Source organism: Rhinopithecus roxellana, chromosome 3 (genome assembly GCF_007565055.1).
Source record: "Rhinopithecus roxellana isolate Shanxi Qingling chromosome 3, ASM756505v1, whole genome shotgun sequence".
Classification (NCBI taxonomy): domain Eukaryota; kingdom Metazoa; phylum Chordata; class Mammalia; order Primates; family Cercopithecidae; genus Rhinopithecus; species Rhinopithecus roxellana.
In genome coordinates, this window is record NC_044551.1 from 175,665,867 (window position 1) to 175,687,456 (window position 21,590).

The window sequence follows — 21,590 nt, forward strand, 5'->3', positions numbered from 1 at the left end:
CTCTGCCTAAAGACTCAGTTATTCCTATTCAATTGTTTTAACACTTTGATTTAATGCTTTGATTTGCTAGACAAATCAAACATAAATGCAGGCTGCATTTCTCCCGGAGGTGACTAATTTACAACCTCTAAAATCTAAAGGGATACCATATACTGAGGCATGTGCACTGAAAAAAGGCTAGTCCAAGCACTTTTTTTTTTTTTTTTTTTTTTTTTTTTTTGAGACATAGTTTCGCTCTTGTTGCCCAGGCTAGAGTGCAATGGGGTGATCTCAGCTCACTGCAACCTCCGCCTCCCAGGTTCAAGCAATTCTCCTGCCTCGACCTCCTGAGTAGCTGGGATTACAGGCACCTGCCACCAAGCCCAGCTAATTTTTTGTATTTTTAGTAGAGACAGGATTTCACCATGTTGGCTAGTCTGGGTTCAAACTCCTGACCTCAGGTGATCCACCCGCCTCAGCTTCCCAAAGTGCTGGTATTACAGGCTGGAGCCACCGCGCCCAGCCGTTCTATCGTTTTTACTCTCATTATTACTACCATTCTTCATAAAATAATATTACATCATTATTACTTTCATTCCCGTCTATATTGTGTATATATTGTGTGTAATACTTAAAACACACATACATATACATACACACATAAACATACAGGTGATGCATATATACATGTACACATATAATATGATTACAAATTATAGGGTTTTTAAATGGGAATCATGGCTGGGCATGGTGGCTCATGCCTATAATCCCAGCACTTCAGGAGGCCGAGGGATTGATCACTTGAGCCCAGGGGTTCAAGACCAGCCTAAGCAACATGGTAAGACCTCATCTCTACAAAATATATATATAAAAAAAATAGCCAGGCATGGTGGCATAGGCCTGTGGTCCCAGCTACTCAGGAGGTTGAGGTAAGTGGATCACTTCAACCAAGGAACTGGAGGCTGCAGTGTGCTGTGTTTTGCCACTGCACTCCAACCAGGGTAACAGACAGAGACGCTTTCTCAAAAATAAATAAATAAATAATAAATAATAAAATAGGAAGCATTATTGGGAACTGTATACATGCCAAATACTTGACATGCATGACCTCATTTAATTCTTAGAACAACTCTGTGAGTGGAAATTGTTAATCCCATTTTACCAATGAGAAAACTATGGCATGGAGAGGTTAAATAACTTGCCAGAAGCCACGTAGCTAATGAGTAGCAAAGCAAGGATGTGTACCCAGCTCTGTCCAGCTGGCTCTTACCCAGTATGTCCACTACTGTCCATCACACTGTAGCAAAGGCATTCTATCTCGGCAAGTGGGGAGGATTCAGCAGGGGCGAGAAGGCTAATTTGGAGGAGGAAGTGGAAAAAGAGCTTCCCCTACCCTTTGTAAGAATAGTTTTTGAAAATAAAATGCAGTTCTTCTGACATCCCTTAAGTTAAGGATCCTCATTACCACATCTATAGGGGTTGCAAGAAAGGCCAACAGGAAAATGTTTGCTATCTCACCAATTAGGTGATCATGTGGCACTGAGTAAATTTCCTAGATTAATCATCCACTCTGAACCCCTCTGCCAAAGGCCAGGTACATCCCTCAAGAAGAGAATCAAACCCAAAGCAACCAATAGTGGTTTTACTGTCCCAGAGGTAAATCAAGGGAGGACACTTGACATCACTGCTATCTAGATGGACTTCACCAGAATTAGAAAACAGCAAGTGTTTAAACATAACAACAAAAATCAAAACCAAACTAGCATGCCTCCAAACTCAAAGGGACTTGTCTGCTGAGTGCTCTCAGGCTTTCCCACTCTCTCTCACACTCTTTCTCTCTCTCTTTCCTCCCTTTCTCTCTCTTTCAATCAGAGTGACCAGTGTTGGTGCCAAAATGAACATGTCTTGAAATGATACACAGTTATGCAAGAATGCTACCAGACATCTTCCTCATTCAAGAGCCACAGGCATTCAAAACAAGTACTATTCCCATCAATTTTTAATCTTCTTATTTTAGCCAAGCAGTGGATGATCAAGGTCCATGGAAACTGGAAAAACGATGTCGCAGGAATTCCCCATAGCATGACCATAAGAAGGTAGTTTACTTTGAGATGCTGAGTTGTTCCTGGGGGAAAATAAATGCAGCTCTCCCAGGACATTCAGCATCATCACTAATCTCTCAGGTAAACTGAAGGGAAAGGGATCAACAGGTTCTAGAATATGTGTGCTTCCGTCCTTTCAGTAACTCAACTTTATAGGGACCCCTGAGTCTTATCCACCTGGCGTTTTGCCAGAAGACTTGGGTCTTAATGAAATTATGCTGTTGCTTGGTGGTGATTAAGAACTCAAACTCTGGATTTATACAGCCAAAATTTAAATCCAAGGTCTACTAATTTTCAGCCAAGATAAGTCACTTAACTTCTTTAAGCCTCATTTTCCTCATTTACAAAGCAGAGATAAAGACTACATGCAAAGACAAATAGTCTGTACCTCTGCTTTACACCAAATGTTCTCACTCATAAGTGGGAGAGCAACAATAAGAACACAGGGTGGGGAGCGACACACACGGGGGCTGTCAGGGGGTGGGGGGCGAGGGAAGGGAGAGCATCGGGATAAACAGCTAATAAATAACACGGTGCTTAAAACCTAGATGACAGGTTGACAGGTGCGGCAAACCACCATGGCACATGTATATCTGTGTAACAAACCTGCACATTCTGCACACGTATATCATGGAATTAGAGTAAAATTTTTAAGAAAACACTATTTGTCCAAACAGAAAACACTATTTGTCCTATAAGGTTGTTGTTAAAAAGATCAACTGAGCTAACAATATATGTAAAGCTTTTAGCTCAACACTTGACACTTAATAAACACTGAAACATCATACTAAACAAAATGAATTATTTTATTTTATTTCATTTTATTTTATTTTATTTTATTTTATTTTTTGACAGAGTCTTGCTCTATCACCAGGCTGGAGTGCAATGGCGCGATGTTGGCTCACTGCAACCTCCACCTCCGGGGTTCAAGCTATTCTCCTACCTCAGCCTCCCAAGTACCTGGGATTACAGGCGCCCGCCACCACACCCAGCTAATTTTTGTATTTTTAGTAGAGGCGGGGTTTCACCATCTTGGCCAGGCTGATCTCGAACTCCTGACCTTGTAATCCGCCCTCGTCAGTCTCCCAAAGTGCTGGGATTACAGGCGTGAGTCACAGTGCCCAGCACTATTTATTTATTTATTTTAAGAGACAGGGTCTTGCTTTGTCACCCAGGCTGGAATGCAGTGGCACAATCACAGTTCACTGCAGCCTTGATCCCCTAAGCTCAAGTGATCCTCCTGCCTCAGCTTCCTGAGTAGCTGGGACCACAAGCGTACATCACTAGGCATGGGCAGGCCCCCATGCCTAGCTAATTTTTTTTAATTTTTTTGTCGAGACAGGGTCTCACTATGTTCCCCAGTCTGGTCTTGAACTCCTGGGCTTGAGAGATCCTTTTGCCTCAGCCTCCTAAAGTGCTGGGATTACAGGCATGCACCATTGCACTCAGCCATATTCATTCATTCATTCATTCATTCATTCATTCAGACAGTAGATATTTGAGCACTTACTGTGTGGCAGCCATTGTTCCAGACATTGGGGATGTAAATGGCAGAGTCCCCTGCCCTCCTGGACACTCCAGTGGCTTCATTAGCATGAGTGGCATTCACAGTGTCCAAGAGAGCATGTCATTCAATACAAGCTGTTCATTTAATTCCACTTGCGCCATCAAATTGGAGCATTATGAAATACCATGGATCGCAAGGAGAATGGGACAAATTGGCCTGCACAACATCACCATATGCCTTCTACTCACATTTGAGCTCTATCTAATTTACAAGTGTCTGGTGTTGACCCTCTGAATCTGCCATCAGTTTTATCAACATGCTTACAGGGCTGGCACACATAAGGACTTCCGAGCATGTGGCCCATTGTTGAAAACACATGGGAACCCCTGGCCTAAACCCTACCTGTGGCATACAGAAGAATAGTGCTTTGGAGGCAGATGACCTGGGTGGATTCAAATCCTAGCTCCAGCTCTATGAATACATGTAATTTGGGATGGACTATTTAACTTTATGAGCCTCCTATGGACACTGAGGATAGTGGTTCCTTGAAGATCTCTGGCGGGATTTAAAACACTGTATGTGAAGAGCCCAGTTCCATGCCTGGAACATGGTGGGTACCCAATCAGTGGAAAGTGTTTTTATTGCTCCTCTCTGAACAACTGGCTTTCAATTCTCCTTGGTCTTGGTGAGCTGCTTCCATGCCAGCTCAGAACAATAAGAAAAACCACAGAAAGCAACTCACAAAAGCTGGGTGAGCATTAGAGACGGGCAATAACTTGCTTAGGTTTCAGAATTCACAGTGGACACAGCTGAGATTTTTAACCAGATCTGCTCTACTCACAATTAAGCTGCTCACAAATGAGGGTTTCCAACATAAGCTGCTACCCAGCTGGATGTGAAAAGTTTGAACCAGGAACATCAACCATGGGCATTCGTATCCTCTGCACCCACCCGGCACTTACAGCTGATGTTACTAATAGCTCACACCCCATGCAGGCTCAGAATCAAGACTCCGGTCACCTCGTACTATTTCACTAGCTGAAACTTTGCCATGCATGTTTTCATACAGTCACTTCTTGTGGATTTATTCTCTCAGGAATGTGTGTCTATATTTCTTTATCTAACTGAATAATTGAATGTCCTAACACTATTTGGTCTTGTGTAACAAAATTAGGAACACAAATAACCTGCCTTCTGAATCCTCACTAGTAAAATACCCAAAAAGCTTCTGTTTTATGATGAAGTAAAGGAGGAAGAGGTATAAATGATTAAAAATGATTTAAACCAAACGATGGAACAGGCTTTATACTTCATGTTTCACATATATTACTTTATTTCACCCTCTCAGTAATCCTCTAAATTACACATTAGGCCTCCCATGTTACAAAGGATAAACTGAGGCCCAGAAAGCTGAACTGATGAGCCCAAGGCTACATGCCCACATCTCTCTGGTCAAAAGCCAAAGCTCTGTCTCCTGCAGCAAATCTCAAAGTCTATAGAAGATTCCTTGTGTGGTATTTGCTGACATCACAGGGGCTTGACCCCTCTGCCCTCATCATTAAGTTCTCTTCACATGGTACTGCTCTCCATATTAGAATATAACTTTAAATTCTTCTTTGATAACTTTTCAACAGCTATGTAAATAGATGGAAAGCATCATTGGTTTTATGAAAATCCCTGAGGCTAAATTTGACCCTTACAGCAAACTGAAAAAGAGATGAAGCCCCTTTCTATGTCTCTGGGGTGGAAATCTATGAGAAGAAACCAACAAACCTGGCCCAAATTACAAGGAAAGCAAGGCATTTCTAACACAGCTACCCAGACAAGAACCACCTGGGTAAAAAGACTTATGCCAAACCCATAATAATCGTATGAGTTCACTGCATTTGCATAGCATTTTATAACTTGTTCTTCTGCGGAGAATGTTTATTTGATCCTCACCCGCACAATGAAATCTTATAGATGAGGAAACTGAGGCATTGAGAAGTGACCAATGTAAGATCACACAGCTGATAAAGAAGAGCATTCCTGTTGACCAGATGTCTTCAGAGCGGCAAATGCTCACTTGCTCCTCTTTGCTTCCCTTCTTTCTTTCCCTGCCTTCTTACTCTCTCTCTCTCCCTTTGTTCCTTCCCCGAAGACATTTGTAGCCCATCACAGGGAAACAGGTGCTGAAATTAGAAAGAGTAGCTCCACAATGACCTATTCTCTCTTCCACTCTTCTCTCTTTCCATGGCACCTCAACTTCTTTGGGGCATCAGTGCCTTTCTCCTCTGGGATGAGAAACTGGCTTTATCTATTTGCTCATCATTTCTGCTCTTTCACACTTCAGCTTCCTTGGAGCTGATTTCACACCTGATTCAACCCTATAGCCCCTCTCATGGCAACTGGTCATTCTTGGCTCTCTCTGGATATCCCAACACTGTGTGGCTGCTCACTGGAGGCTCAGTTGCTTCCAGGTGATACAGATGCAGTGGCTGGTGGGGGCTCCTGCTGCATCTCCTCATGCTGTCCCCTTTGTCAGAGAATGATGAGGGTGTTAGGAATATGAAGAAGATGTTTTTGGTTTGTTTTTTAAACAGCCGGGGGTAAGGGAAAAATGAAAACTAAAACAATGAAGTTCCAACTAACCCAAGGGAAGACACCGATCCCCAGTAGGGGCTAAAGAAACAGTAGAAAGAACAGGCTAATGTCGTGGCAGTGAGTACGGTCTTTAGAGCCAGGCAGAAACAGATATGAATCTGAGCCATCCCACCTCTCAGCAATGGTGCCTGGAGGAAGCTGTTTCAACCATCTGAGTTTCAATTGCCTCATCAATAAAATAGAAACCTTAAGACATATCCCTAGTGTTATACATTAATTAATTCAACAGATAGCTATTAAGCATCAACTAATAAATGATTATGAGTTGAAGACACACTAATCATTGTGTTTTCAATACTCAGAATAACCCTAATATTAGGATTAGAGAACTAATACGATTATTATGGTTTTGGCATAAGTCTTTTTACTGAGGTTCTTCTTGTCCAGGTAGCTAGCTGTGTTAGAAATTCCTTGTTTACCTTGTGATTCAGGCCAGATTATATTGGTTTCTTCTCATAGATTTCCACCTCAGAGACATAGAAAGGGGTTTCATCTCTTTTTCAATTTGCTCTAAGGGTCAAATTTAGCCTCAGGGATTTTCATAAAACCAATGATGCTTTCCACCTATTTATATGGCTGTTGAAAAGTTATCAAAGAAGAATTTAAAGTTATATTCTAATATGGAGAGCGGTACCATGTGAAGAGAACTTAATGATGAGGGCAAAGGGGTCAAGTCCCTGTGATGTCAGCAAATCCCACACAAGGAATCTTCTATAGACTTTGAGATTTGCTGCAGGAGACAGAGCTTTGGCTTTTGACCAGAGAGATGTGGGCATGTAGCCTTGGGCACATCGTTTCAGCTTTCTGGGCATCAGTTTATCCTTTTATAACATGGGAGGCCTAATGTGTAATTTAGAGGATTTTTGAGAGGGTGAAATAAAGTAATACATGCAAAGCATGAAATATAAAGCCTGTTCCATAGTTTGGTTTAAATCACTTTTAATCTTTCATATCTCTTCCTCCTTTACCTCATCATAAAACAGAAGCTTTTTGTATATTTTACTAGTGGATTCTAGAGGAGAGTATTTGTGTTCCTAACCTTGTTACACAAGACCAAATAGTGTTAGGACATTCAGTTGTTCACTTAGATCAAGAAATATAGATACATATTCTGAGGAGAATAAATGTTAGAATTATCCGGATTATTCTGAGTGTTGAAGACACATGATGAATAAGACAGTTGCCTTCCTCAACACACAGGTTTCCACTCTTTGTTAAATTAAAGGAAGCCATCAGCAGAGTGGTTCTCAAACTTTGCTTCACAGTAAAATCACCTGGGGAATTTTTAAAATCCCCTGGCCTGGGTCACACTTATACCAATTAAATTAGAAAGTCTGGTGGTTATAACCAGGCATCAGAAGTTATTAAAGATCCCCACACGATTCTAACGTGCACAGTCTGGAATCCATAGTGTGAGAAACAAACATTCCCCAGGCTGACTTCTGCCTCTGCTTCCTCACCTTCATTCTAGCTAAACACTAGTACCTCATTAATTCTAACCAGTGCCTGGGCATCCCAGGCATAATGGATCTTTAAATTAGCAACTAAAAGAATAACATTGATTAAAAAAAAAAAAAAAAAAAAAAAAAAAAAAAAAAGCAGCAGCAGCAATCTGCATTAACTCATTGATTTAGATAAATGGGCTTCCTTTATTCACAACACATCAGGCACTCCCAGCTTCCCCCACCTGCACCCCCAGTGCCTGCAAGAGCATTCTGTGAAAGTTCTGAAGTCTCCCTGAAACAGCCTCTTCATTCAGACTCTTGGCTGCTCAACTCCTTCCCAAACACAGGGCTAGGCCTCACAGTTTCTCAAAGATTTGCAGACTTCACAGATTAGCATCATGGACCACACATGAGAGGACTCATTCTCTCCAAAGTACCTCTTGTTTATTGAGGAGCCCTCTTTAATCCCAAAAGAGTCCCTGCCTTTATGTTGTCGAGAATTAAACTACTGGAGACTCAGTTTAAGAGACTGCCACTGTAACTATTCTCTCCATCGGAAGTGGATCCGGTTTGACTAATTTCCTTCTAGGTAACAAAAATTTCAGAGCTATTTTAAAAGAAGGCACTGCTACCTTCATGGGAAGCAAACAATAAATACATTGTCTCTTGTCCTGAGGAGCCCTTGGTATTTAACCAAGTGGCCAGCCCAGGCCTTCACTGGACACAAGTTTGCATATTTCAGCAAAAGAAGATATTATCTTAGCATGCTGTTATTTACTGGATGGCCAAGGAAAAGACAGATTTTATTGTAGCATAAACCAACCTGCAAAAGGATGGTAGTTTTGTATTGACTTTTCATCAGATTGTTGATGGATTCAAAGAGCCGTCTCATGGATTCTTCAAACTCCATCTGTTCTTTGCCTTCATAAAGCCTGAAATAAGATACATCTGGGTCATTTCTCAAGCTAACAGACAATACATTTAAAAGTGTGTACTAGGCACAAACTTCATTTGAAACTTAAAACAAAAAGGAGTGGGAGGTGGGGACTTCAAGGAGGAGAGGATTCTGCAGATGCTGCGTGCATCATTCTCTCAAGGTTAAAGCCTCACATCCACTATACCCAACAGAAACCCACCAACTAACAGGGCATACGCCTTCTGCTGTATTTTTTTAAACCCCAAGGAAACCCCAAAGGAAGGAAATTTGTCTGAGCTGAGGAGACATTAATAATTTCATCCTTCTGCAAGAATCAGAGGAAAAACATTGTGGTCATCAGATTTTCAAAGTATCTTGGAAACATCAAGGAGAAATATTTTCAAATGCACTGCCATTTCCACCACCCATTGTCTGCTTGTCGGATGAGTCCCAACAATCCATTTTATGTCAAGGGCCATTGCCTTCCCTGCCCTCATTTCAGGAGTGTACTTATTATCTTAAGCCTTTGTTTCTCTGATTATGAAGTACTTACACTGTTAAACATGTAAACCTAATTGAAATACATAACTTAGGAGGTGAGACTCCTCATTAATCCAACCAGGAAGGTTAGCTATTGTCAACGTTTTAATGGGTATCCTTCTAGGGACTTTCAATGCCTATGCTAATATACAAGTGTAAAATTGCATAGAACCAGTCCCTCATGTAAAACCAGTCTCCAGGTACCTGCCTCTTATCAACCCCTTCCCCAGTCTTAGGAGTGTTGTTCAGCTCAAGGCTTCTCCAAACAAGCATTTATCACCAACCGTGAAATATCCGCAGCCTAATCTGTGGTATCCAGTGTGAAATGTACAGAAGAGCGCTCCTGTCTCCAATTCAGATAAAGAGAGTCTCTCCTGTCACAGCCCTAAATGCTCAAAAAGCTCCTCAGTGCGCCCTGGCCTTGGCAAAGGTGGTTTCCTAGATAAAGCACTGACACACTTAACAGGTTTGTTTACCTCTCAACCAGAGCAGGCCAGCCAGTGACGGACCCCTCAGCGCTGTCTCTGCAAAATCCCCATCCTTCCCCTCAGCCTTATTCCCTCTTTCTACTTCATTTCTCTGGCTCTAAGTGTGTGCCCCTTCTGTTTATTTTCTTGAGTGTTAATCACTCTCTTTCTCTCCTTGGGCCTCTATGTCTTTATATCTAGTTCTCTCCCCACCCCACCCCCACCCCCTGACTTCATCACTCTCTTTCTGTCTCAGTCACTCTCTGTCTCTCTTTCTTTCATTCTTTTTCTAACTAACCCCCTCTCTAAAGCCCTCCTGAAGTAAGAAGCATAAGTGAAGTCAGTGCTGAATGTTCCCGTTGGTTACGGGGACTCGCAATTGCTGCTGACCTTCTGGGTCCAGCTCAAGGTCACAGAGACAAGGAGTAATGAAGTAGCCAGGTGCCTAGGGCTCCTCATTCTCTTCCTCTCCCTAGCTCCATAGCTCCCTCTGCAAACTCGCCCCCACCCCAGCTTTTACACTGCTCACTGCTGAGCCTTCTTGTCCCGCCACAAGAGATAACTGCCACAGCGTATGTATTCTAGAGTCAATCTGCTTTGGGTTCAAATCCCCACTGCCCAGCAGGCACTTTATTACAAACAGCGCAAACATTACAGAGCACCACTCTGCTCCAGGCACCTTCCTGAATCTGTGTGAAATCACTCACTCCTCACAACCACAGCATGAGGCAGGCACTAGTATCACACCCACTTTACAGATTAATGGAGCTTATGCAACATGACAGAGAACACCAGGCCAGTGAGTATCAGAGCCAGAATTCAAAACTGGCCATCGGCTCCTGAGCCCAGCCTCTCAGTCTCTTTGCACACTGCTTTGCTCTACATTTTACTGCCTCCTTAATTTCTAGAAGCCTTGGGCAAAGTGTAAACTGTAACAGTAGTGTCAGAGGATTGCGAGGACCGACCCACATGGGAAGCGCTCAGCGTGGATACCTGGCCCCAGCGGATGTTAGCGCCTGCCGTACTGTTGTCAACTGGAAGAGTAGCATGATTATCATTGCCCTCATTCCCACTTCACAGGTAAGGAAACAGAAAAACTCTCAAGAGGTTGAAACTTGCCCAGATGTCATCAAAGTAGAAAAGATGGGACCAGAGTACCCTGTCCTTGACCTGGCTGAAAAGAGAGGATCTTAATCCAGCATGGTGCTGGTGGTCAGCCTCCCCATGAGATCACACCGTTTGTCTTTCTTTGTGCCCACAGTCACCAGCAATCCCTAACGGACAGTCCACCCATCACGCCTTTTGCCTTGAGGTCTGTTACTCTTTCCATGAGGCACAGATGCCTGAAAACGGTGAATGAACTGCATCACCATGGCTGCTACTGCTCTAGAGTATTGAGCCTGCCCACTGTGTCTCCCACCCACATTTAACACCCAGACCTGGCTGCCCAAGTATGTACAGACACATGGGTTCTTTCTGCAGGGTGTACCTGTGTGTGTGGTGAGGGGTTCTGCCCAGGTCCTCCTGGGAACCACCTGCTCCTCCAACAAGGCTGGACTCCAGCAACACTTTCCTGCTGATTGGTCTGTCCAACCCTGCCCTCCATAACTGAATGGCCCCCTGGCAGTGTTCCTTCTGGAATTTGTCATTTTTAAAAAAGAAACATAAAAACAGACTTTTTTGGAGTCATCTGAATGGCAGCACTCCAGAGGGAAGGGTCATGAGCTCCTGCTGAAGAGATCCCTGAGGCTGTCCTGGTTCCCTACGTCTCTGTGTCTCATTATTTAACTTTTTTTGGATTTTATGAGCTGCACAAATATCTTTATGATAAACTCTCCTTTTTGCCTAGACTAGGCCCGGCTGGTTTCATTGCAAACCCTTGATAGTCAGAACTTGGCAGAGTAGAGCCAGCTTCTTCCTGCAGCTCCCCTGAGTTTGATACCAAGAGCTGCTGGGAAGTCTGGTGAGCATTTAGTTCTCGCTCTTACTGTACAGATGAAGAGACTGAGGGCCAGAGTGGGCAAGTGACTTGGCTTCACCAGCTTGTAAATATTATGTGACTGAGCTGGAAGGAAAAAAGAATTTTAGTCTGTAAGACTAAACCAAGGCTCTCTGCTCGACGTTAAATTTTGTAGGAAACTAAATTTGATTTTCACGAGAAAGAGAGCAGGGATGTGCTCTAGGTCACAGACTGTGCCAGTGATACAGCTTGAACTAGAACCAGGTATTCTTCTTCTGTGTTCTCATCATCTAACAGGGGAAGGCAGATAACACAAATCCCAGGAAGCCATGATTAGGGGCCTCCACCCCAGTGGGAATCCAATCTGCTCTCTGCTATCCATGTCACAAGTTAAGGGGCTTGACACCACACTGGAGTCCAGGGATGAAAATATATCCTGCACCTGCCTAAGTCTTATAAAGGATAAAAAACAATTCTAGGAGGAAAATGGGGGAAAATTATTTATATATATATCTGTTATATAATATAAATCTTAAATTTATAATTTAAATATAAATTTATACAAATTTAAATATAAATCATAAACATAATTATATATTATGTATATAAATCTCAAAATACATATATCTAAAATAGATACACATATTTTAAAATATTTACTTTTTTTTTAGCTGAGGAATGGCTGGGAATGAGAAGAAGAGTCACAGGACATGACCACAGCTGGGAAGAAGAAAGGAAAGAAAAATCTATTTCATATAAAGGACTTTGCTATCAAGCCAGATCCCTCCATATACTTGCTGTGTGGCCTCAGTTAATTACTTTTCTGAAATTTTACTTTTCTTCCTGAAAAAATGTAGTTCTAATGCTCATTTGAATGGTTATTTTGAGGTGAAAAACACGAGATAATTCTTTTCAAGTGCTTATTATTGTAGTTGGCATTTAATCAGCATTAAGTAAACATTAGAAATTCTTGTTCTTGATTCCTAAGCACAGAAGTGATTATTTGGGCAAATTCTCTGATCTGAGCATAAGAGGAATATTTTGTAAGATACAGGGTCTCAATATGTTGCCCCAGCTGGCCTCAAACTCCCAGACTCAAGTAATCCTCCAGCCTCAGCCTCCTGAGTAGCTGGGACCACAGGCACATGCCACCAATGCCTAGCTATAAAAAGAAATATTTCAAGTAAGGAGTCAATAAGGAAAAATTTCATAAGGGTTTTAGATTATAAGGAAGAAGTAACGTGATGATAGCAGGGTGATTAAGCATTGCGGGACCCCCCTTGAAAGACTTGAAAAGAAAATAAAAATGCCTGAGCTGTCTGCAATTCTTCAAATGCAGCCTTGAAGTCAAGGGCACAGCAGATGTAGCTTCCAGACTCTTTTTTAGCGCTTGGTCTCTGTTATAGTTTCAGGATGTAAACATTTTTTCTGGCCTAGAATGCCTGGAAAGATACTTCAGAAACCAGCAGATTTTGGCAGGGAACAAATTATTGAAGGGCCCTAAGGCCCTGACCACAAGGAAAACTGGAACAACCTGCAAGGCACTGTTCTGGGGCATGCAAGTCGACCACAGCCAGCACTCCTGCTCCCAGGGCTTGGATAAATATAGCGATGCTCGGCTTGCATGTGATTCATTAAGGAGACACTGTGCACAGCTGAGCACTCACTAAATGCAAATGGAGCCCCATATGTTGTGTGCAATGCTCTGCACCACCTCTTCCACGCAGGTACATAAAGCCTCAGCCTAAAACCGAGATGCCAACCTCAGGCTAGCATCCCAGGGGAGCAGAATCTAACCAAAGCAACCTCAGGCTGCAGAAAGCAAGTGGGAAGATTCCCTTTAGAATCCAGGGGTGGATTCTAACACCCTGACCCTCTTTCATTTTCTGTACCTCAATCACTTCCACATTGAAGGCATCCATCCCTCTGATTCCTTCCCTGCCTCTTCTAGGCAATAGAGAAGTTTAGGCAGCACTGCCTGGGTTTGTAGCCCTGCTCTGTCACTTATTAGTTGGATGACCTTGGCTAAGGTACCTAATCTCTCTGAGATTCAGATTTCTCATTAGTAAAATGGTATTAGCCCCACAAGGTTGCTCGAAAATCAAACAACGCATGTAAAGCCATTAGCAGTGTCTAGTACATAGTCAACAATAGATGTTAGCTATTACTACATCATATCGTTTTTCTTTTGGATACACCCATTTTTGCTTCCTGAACTGTAAGAAGAAAGATATCAGCATCTTCATAAAGACAACTACCATTTACTGAGCACTTACTACATGCCAGGCACCGCATTGGAGATAAAAATGAGTAAAAGGGCCGGGCACGGTGGCTCCCATCTGTAATCCCAGCACTTTGGGAGGCCGAGATGGGTGGATCATGAGGTCAGGAGATGGAGACCATCCTGGCTAACATGGTGAAACCCCGACTCTAACTATATAAAAAATACAAAATAATTAGCCAGGCGTGGTGGCAGACACCTGTAGTCCCAGCTACTCAGGAGGCTGAGGCAGGAGAATGGTGTGAACCCGGGAGGTGGAGCTTGCAGTGAGCTGAGATCACACCACTGCACTCCAGCCTGGGAGACACAGTGACACTCCATCTCGGAAAAAAAAAAAAAAAAAAAAAAAAAAAAAAAAAAAAAAAAATAGTAAAACATTCTGGGAGATAAGTGGCAGCTAAATAATTTATGACCCCAGGAACAAAAGCAAGTCAGTGGGTTGGGAGGCATCCGTTACCCAGGGGATGATGCTATGGGACTGTCGGAGGGAAGTTAGAAGCCTGGCTCTAACCTTTTCCTATTCAAGCCCTAAAACCAAGGTGACTTGGCTGGTGTTCCTTCCCCTGAGCCAATAATTTGCTCTATTCAGATAAGTGTACATTAGTGACTTTACAAAAAGAACCATTGAATCTTTCCTGGTTTCAAAAGAGTGATTACTCTGGGAAAATCACAATATACTTTAAGACAAGAGTGAAGGGGTCAAGTGTATTCTCTCTCTCTCCCCCTCCCACCCCACAACCTGGGACCAAGAATAATTCAAGCTAAACCAGCGGCTGAGTCTGTCTGAAGATCATCCTTGCACTTCCCAATCCTGCTCATAGAATGAGGCCCTTCAGTACACTAGGCAGGCACATTTAAGTCATGAAATAGGCAGGCAAAGGACTCGTGAAAGAGACAGTTCCCTTCCTAATTCACCCCTTCCCTGTATGGTCACTGTCACCATCCCTACCTCTTCCCCGCTATCAAGGTGTATGGACCTGAAATAAATAAGAAATTGCAGACTAAGACACAGAATCTGAGAGTTAGCTGTCTTATTCAGCAATGGTCAGAGGGCTGGGTGCAGGGGCTCACACCTGTAATCCCAACACTTTGGGAGGCCGAAATGGGAGAAGCACTTGAGCCCAGGAGTTCAAAACCAACCTGGGAAACATGGAGAATCCTTGTCTCTACAAAAAAATATAAAAATTAGCTGGGCATTGTGGTGTATGCCTGTGGTTCAAGCTATTTGGGAGGCTGAGGCTGTAGGATCACCTGAACCCGGGAAGTCAAGGTTGCAGTGAGCCATAACCAAGCTACTGCACTCCAGCCTAGGTGACACAATGAGACCCTGTCTCCAAAAACAAAAACAAAACACATACACAATCGTCAGAGAAATTATCCTCTAAAGGGTAACGAAGTTGAAATGGAAATATTTCTTCTGTCAGAAGAGAAAGGCAAAGCCTCATGAGAAAGAGAACATGTAAGGAACAGTTAGGATGACTACAGTGTTGCCAGTGTCAACTGTCAAGCAGCCCTAGAGGCCACAGAGGTGACTGTGCAGGCTGTACTTCATTGCATACCCCCAGCAGCCAACAGGCGGTGCACAGATCAACTCCTGGTGCCAAGGACTTTTGTCAATGACAAAAGTATTTCTATTGAGCTGTTACTTTTCCAGAACCTGACATTTGGGGTGGGATCCATTCCTTAGGGCAAATGCAAAGGAGTTTCACTAACATCTTCTTCCTGTAAATAACACCAGGAAAGAATGATTTGTGGACGAGAGAAAAGAAGACAAACTTAACATGTGGAGATTCTGTTTGAAAAATGTCTAGAATGAACACATAAAAATTAATGCAATCACTGAAGAAAAATTGCCTCTGGTGGAAGTATAAACAGTCTAAATTAAAAAAAAATAGAAGTTAACAATACGGAAGAAATGAAAGAAAAACAATCCATCTGAAACATTCACTTTACTTTTAAAATATGGCAACCCTGTGTAATAAATTAATAGTAAGTAGGTAATAAGATGCAAGCAAAAGCCTTGAAAAGAACTTTAAGTTATGAACAGTGTGTGATGTGTGCCCATGCCATCCTTCATTCTATTCAGAGGAGCTGCACACTTTATGTAACTTGGCAAGAAAACTAACTTGCATAATTCTGTACTTAAGTAAATTTCTCCATTAGCATGAAAAATGGTATTTAGGGTTTTCCCCCAATATAATTAGAAATTGAATGTTTCCAAAACAATATTCCTAAGGATAGAAAGAAGCACACACATGCACACTCTCTATCTCTCTTTCTCTCTTTCTTCCCTGTTTCCAAGACATACAGAGAAATATACAGATTGCATCATCTATTTGAAAAAGTAGCTAATATTCAGCACACTCCTTCCAGCTCTTTCTCTATGGCCCAGTTGGTATAAAAGTCTGGGTGCCAAGAAGAAGTTGGATTTTGACCACTTCTTTTATCATTTCTTCCCTCAGTGTTTTTGTTTGTTTGTTTGTTTGTTTACAATCTAGGAGGTTTCCATATAACCGAAAATATATAACAGAAAAAAATGGCTTGCCAAATGATTATGGAGACACACATGCAAACTTAATAAAATCTGGAAATCTGTACATTAAATGGATAATTTAGTTACCTCTTGGAAAAGGGGATTAGGTATAACATGCCCATTATATACACTTATTTTATATTCTGATTTTTAAACACAAGTGAAATTTCCATTTAATTTTAAAAAGAGAGATTTACTCTTTTTTTGGCGTATTTCTTGCCGTATAGCTCCTTCCTACAACAGTCCATTTCTCCAAAGCCTGTCCTGAAATTTCTCATTCTCGTGTGGGAATAAGGCTGGGGCTGGAGAATCTAACTGAAGGTCACATACAACTAGAGGCCATTTTCCCTCCACAATTACAGAATCAAGATGCTGATTTTTCACCTGCCTCCCAGTTTCTGGCATAAACTGCAGCTAGAGAGACAGTGGCCCAAGAAATGCCGAGTTATTATTACTCTAAACTATGGTCACGCCAAGAGCATTGAACTTCGTCCTTTGATTCCGTGGCTTCCTGAAAAGGAAAATTAACCCCAGGCTCCCTGCTCTTCCACTGAGAGCCCTGACATTTAGTGTGTGTAGTTCAGTTATTTTTTTTTAACATTTTCCTTACTAATGGCGCCAGTTTTAAAAATGCATATGCAATAAAACTCTTTGTTTTGCAATTTGGGAACATCCAAGGAGTGTGGAGATCAAACATATTGAGGTTTGAGTGCCTGGAGACCTCTTTGTGCAGTAGGATGACCGAAGGCCCACCAGGCTGCCAGCAGAGGACAGGGAAACAGAAGGAATAATGGTATCGGTCACAGGACTGAATGAATTCTAAACCAGACTAGCATACAGACATTCAGACCTTTGGATCACTCCTCTCTGGGACCTTGCATCCTTATCTTTAGGTAAACTATTTACCATTGAGGTAATTCTCCAGGATTCTTATCTGGCTTCTATTGTCAGAGAGTTCTTTCTTACATTCAGCAATAACACATTACATACACATTCCATACTATACTGGCCCATAAGGCTTAGGTTCTTTTTTAAGCACCTGAGTTGAAAATGAACATTTCTATCTGTTTACAAAATACCCTCTAGTTTCCAAGCACAGCATGAAGGGCCCCACACGTGCCCAAGTCAAAGCCCTGGGCTAAGAAGGAACTATCTTGAATTGCTTGAAAGTTATTCAGTCATCAAGACCCATTAATTCCACCCCAAAAGCCATTTACCCCTCTCCATCTTCTTCAGCACCACGGAGGACCAAGCCTCCATCTCCTCTCACCTGTGGGCATCTCTGAACCAGTGCCCCTCCCCTCTGTCTTATTCTCTTTCAATCCAGTTTCTACATAATGGCCAGAGGGACCTTTCTAAAAACACAGATGTGATCATAGCATTTTCCTGTTGAAAATCCTTTAATCACTCCTGAGTGGAAAAAACACACGCTATTTTCCCTCTGCTCCCATGCTACAACCATGAACACAGAAGACATCTGTGACCAAATGTGTGAGAGTTTCTCCCCACCACCAAGCAAGCAATGAATTCTGCAGTGGACACAGCTGGGTGTCCTCTAATTCAGTCCAAACCCAACATTATCTACCTGAAAAGAGTCAGATCCCACAGGGTAAGGGCTCAGTCCCCAAGACTGCCCCCATTTCCAATGCCAATCATAAGCCCAGGTTGTTTTATCTGTGCCTCTGACCAACTAGCTATTAATTCGAGTTCCCACAACTCCCTCCTTGGGTTTGATTAACTTGCTAGAGCTGCTCACAGAACTCAGGGAAATACATTTACCGATTTGTTATCAAGAGTATTTATTACAAAAGATACAGGAATGGGGAGGAAGGTATGCGAAGCTTCCATGCCCTGCCCAGGAATGCCACCTTCCAGGAAGCTCCACATGTTCAGCTATCTGGAATTGCTGGGTTCTCTCAGAACCCAGTCCTTTTGTGATTTTATAGAGGTTTTATTATGTAAGCACTGGCTAGTGGTGATCAAGTTAACTTCAACTCTCTCCCCTCCATGGAGGCTGTGGGTGGGGCTGAAAGTCCCAACCCTCTAATCCCGCCTTGCTCTTTCAGACGGCCACCCCTCACACTGAAACTACCTCAGGGTTTCCAGGCTTCAGTCAATTCATTAACATGCAAAAAGACAGCACTTTGTGGAGATTCTAAGGATTCTAGGAGATGTATGCCAGGAAAAAGGATCAAAGACCAAGTACATACTTCATAATATCACAGCTCCCCATTTCCCTAAGATCATTTCTAGAGGTCATGGCCTGACACTCAAAGCTCTTCAAGAGCCACCCCTTCCTACCCTTCTAGGCAATGTCCAGTCATTCTATCCCTTGGTCACTGAATTCCAGCCACCCTAGACTTTCCACAGTTCCTTTGGGTCAAATTCCCTCCTATCTCAGGGAGCGCCCCCGACTTTATTTTCACCTACTATACCCTCCTCCTCTTCACCTGCCAACTCCTACTCATCATTCAGGTCACAGCTTAGATGGTACTTCCTCAGAGAAGCATTCTTGACCTTGTGATGAAAGCTGATCTCTTCATAGCATGTTCCCAGGGCACCTCACACACATTTCCCCTTGATTTTACATGCACCCACATGATTATATGCTCATGTCTCTCTTCTCAACTACACTAAAAACTTTCATACCTTTGTCCAATTCCACTAGGCTGTCCAATTCATTGTTACATTTCTAGTACCTAGTATAGTGGCCTACTCAATATGTATTGGATAAACATGTGATTACTAATGCAAACCAAAGTTCTACCTCTAGACACGTATTTGAACTCATTTTGAAATAGAAACTTTCATTATCGACTCATGTGCTTAAAAAAAGAAACTAAGTTTTACAGCCCAGTATGCATGGGACAGGTACATGATGCATTGTTGCTGAATGTAAGGATGAATAAATCCTGAGTTAAAGGTGTGTTGGAAGCTATAGGCTTTAAGAGCAATTTGTTAAAAGTTGAGAAATACCCATATACTGAAAAGTTGTTCACCATCTTTAGATTCCAGGCTGAGAAACCCACAGATGCCTTCCAAAGTGGGAACACCATGGCAAAAGTCCAGGTAGAAAATCTGGGCATGCAATGCACACAGCAGACAAAGACTGGGGTGCAAACCAGTGCAGGGGATTTAATACACCCTGTGTAGACTTCTAAGGTTTAGGAGAGGTCACATTCTAACACTTACTACAATGGAGAGGCACTTGACTATTACATTAAAACATGTCAGAGGAGGAAAAGTTGATAAAAGAAGAAGGTCCCTGACCCAAACAGGTAAGCTTTAAAATCCAGTGCTGCATTTCAGTTACCAGACTCTGCTGACCCAGCTGTGTACACCTGGCCTGAAACCAGTAAAAAGAGCCGTCACGTTAGCCCAGGAAGCAAGCCTCGAGGGGTGATATAAATAAAAACTCAAAAATCATGGACTCTCAATTCTAGAAGAAGGGCAGTGATATGGTTTGGTTCCACGTCCCCGCCCAAATCTTCTGTCAAATTGTAATTTCCAGTGTTGGGGGAGGGACCTGGCAAAAGATGATTGGATCATGGGGGCAGATTTCCTTCTTGCTGTTCTCATGAGAGTGAGTTCTCATAAGATCTGGTTTTTTAAAAGTGTGTAGTACTTCCCACTTGGTTCTCTGTCATTCTCCCTCTCTCTCCATCTCTCTCTCTCTCTCTGCCTCTCCCCCCTGCTCTGCCATGGTAAGGCATGCTTGCTTCCCCTTCACCTTCTGCCATGTTTATAAGTTTCCTGAGGCCTCCCAGCCATGCTTCCTATATAGCCTGTGGAACTGTTGAGTCCATTAAACTTACTCTTCTCTTCATAAATTACCCAGATTCAGGTAGTTCTTTGTAGTAATTGAGAACGGACTAATACCGGCAGCTTTTACTTGGCTCAAGTAAGTGTGCTTAGGGTCTCCATAAGATAAGTTATTCAACTAATGAAAATGTGTTTTTGTTATTGTGCAAACGACTGTGCTGAGCACCTACTATGCACCAGTCACTGTGCAATTAAGGAATTTACACAAAGAAATAAAAATTGACATCTATACATGTAAAACAGAAACTGTGATATGTACTTCAAACACAAAATACGTGGGCAATGAAAAGGTAAAATAGGGAGCTTTGACCTAGCCAGAAAATACAGGGATAGATTCCCTGAGAAAGTGATTCTTGAGAGGACACAGGAGAGATAAATAAGAGAAAATTAGGTGAGAAGGAGAGGGAAGAGCAGTCCAGGTTGCAGGAACAGCAAGTGCACAGACCCCACAGCAGAAGGGAGCTGAATCAGAGGAGCTGAATGAAAGCCACCAATTCCACAGTGGAGAAAGACCTCTCCTTTCACCTAGGGAAGTCAGGTCAAAGGGGACCAGAGGGGCTACAGGGCCAGACCAGGAGACCCTTGCAGGACACATTAGGTTTTGTCTCCTACCTAAGAGGAAAAACAGAAATAAGAGGATTTTAAGAAGGAGAGTACTGTGATCCAATTTGAACTGTGGAAAGATCGCTCTGGCTGCAGGGTAAAGTTTAAAGACTTCCATTTCTGACAGTATGGTGAACAAAATATCCTGGAAAACCTGCCAGTGAAAACAATTACCAAAGCTGGATTTTAAATATGAGTCACTGAACTGTCAAGAAATAAGGAATCCATAGAGGACAATCACAAAGCAAAGCAGGTCTCTGGTTACGTCAGAGCAACGCAGCCAGCTTTTCTCTGAAGGCATCTGCCAAGCCCTCATGTCCTTAAACTTCTATTTTGATGGCTGCCTGGGGAATAGAAGAAATGAGATCAATCCTAGGACCCACATATTGGAGACCCTCATATAAAGCTGGTTTCCCAGTTTGTTGCATCTTCTTCAAAATGGAGGAAAAGAAATAAACCTATTGCACAAAAGGAAACAGGAAGGAAATGCCCATGTCTTTGATGCTGTGTGTAGAAGGAAAACACATCTCCACTGAGAATTCTTAACCACAAGCCAGTCCTAACCTGTGGTTTTTTGTTTGTTTGTTTTTTGTTTTTTGTTTCCCAAATTCATGTTCCTTGCTTGTATCCACAAAAAGAAATTTTAACTAATGAGGTCTCTGTTTGGTATTGCCCCAGGTGAATGAAAGAAGGAAACTCTGATTTTCTTTGGAGGAAAATAAAAAACTTTAATTAAAATATATATACCAATTGATGAAATTCCAAGGACAATTAGCTTCAGGAAATAATAAG

At 42.4% G+C, this 21,590-nt stretch overlaps 1 protein-coding gene across 2 annotated transcripts in view; it reads right to left on the reverse strand.

The window, feature by feature from the left end:
• DOCK2 (dedicator of cytokinesis 2) overlaps window positions 1–21,590 on the reverse strand; it is a 447,672-nt gene that overhangs the window by 329,560 nt on the left and 96,522 nt on the right. For both annotated transcript variants that reach the window (XM_030926872.1, XM_030926873.1), the window contains exon 23: window positions 8,500–8,608. In XM_030926872.1, the coding sequence (XP_030782732.1) occupies window positions 8,500–8,608 (109 nt within the window). The remainder of the gene's footprint in view (window positions 1–8,499; window positions 8,609–21,590) is intronic.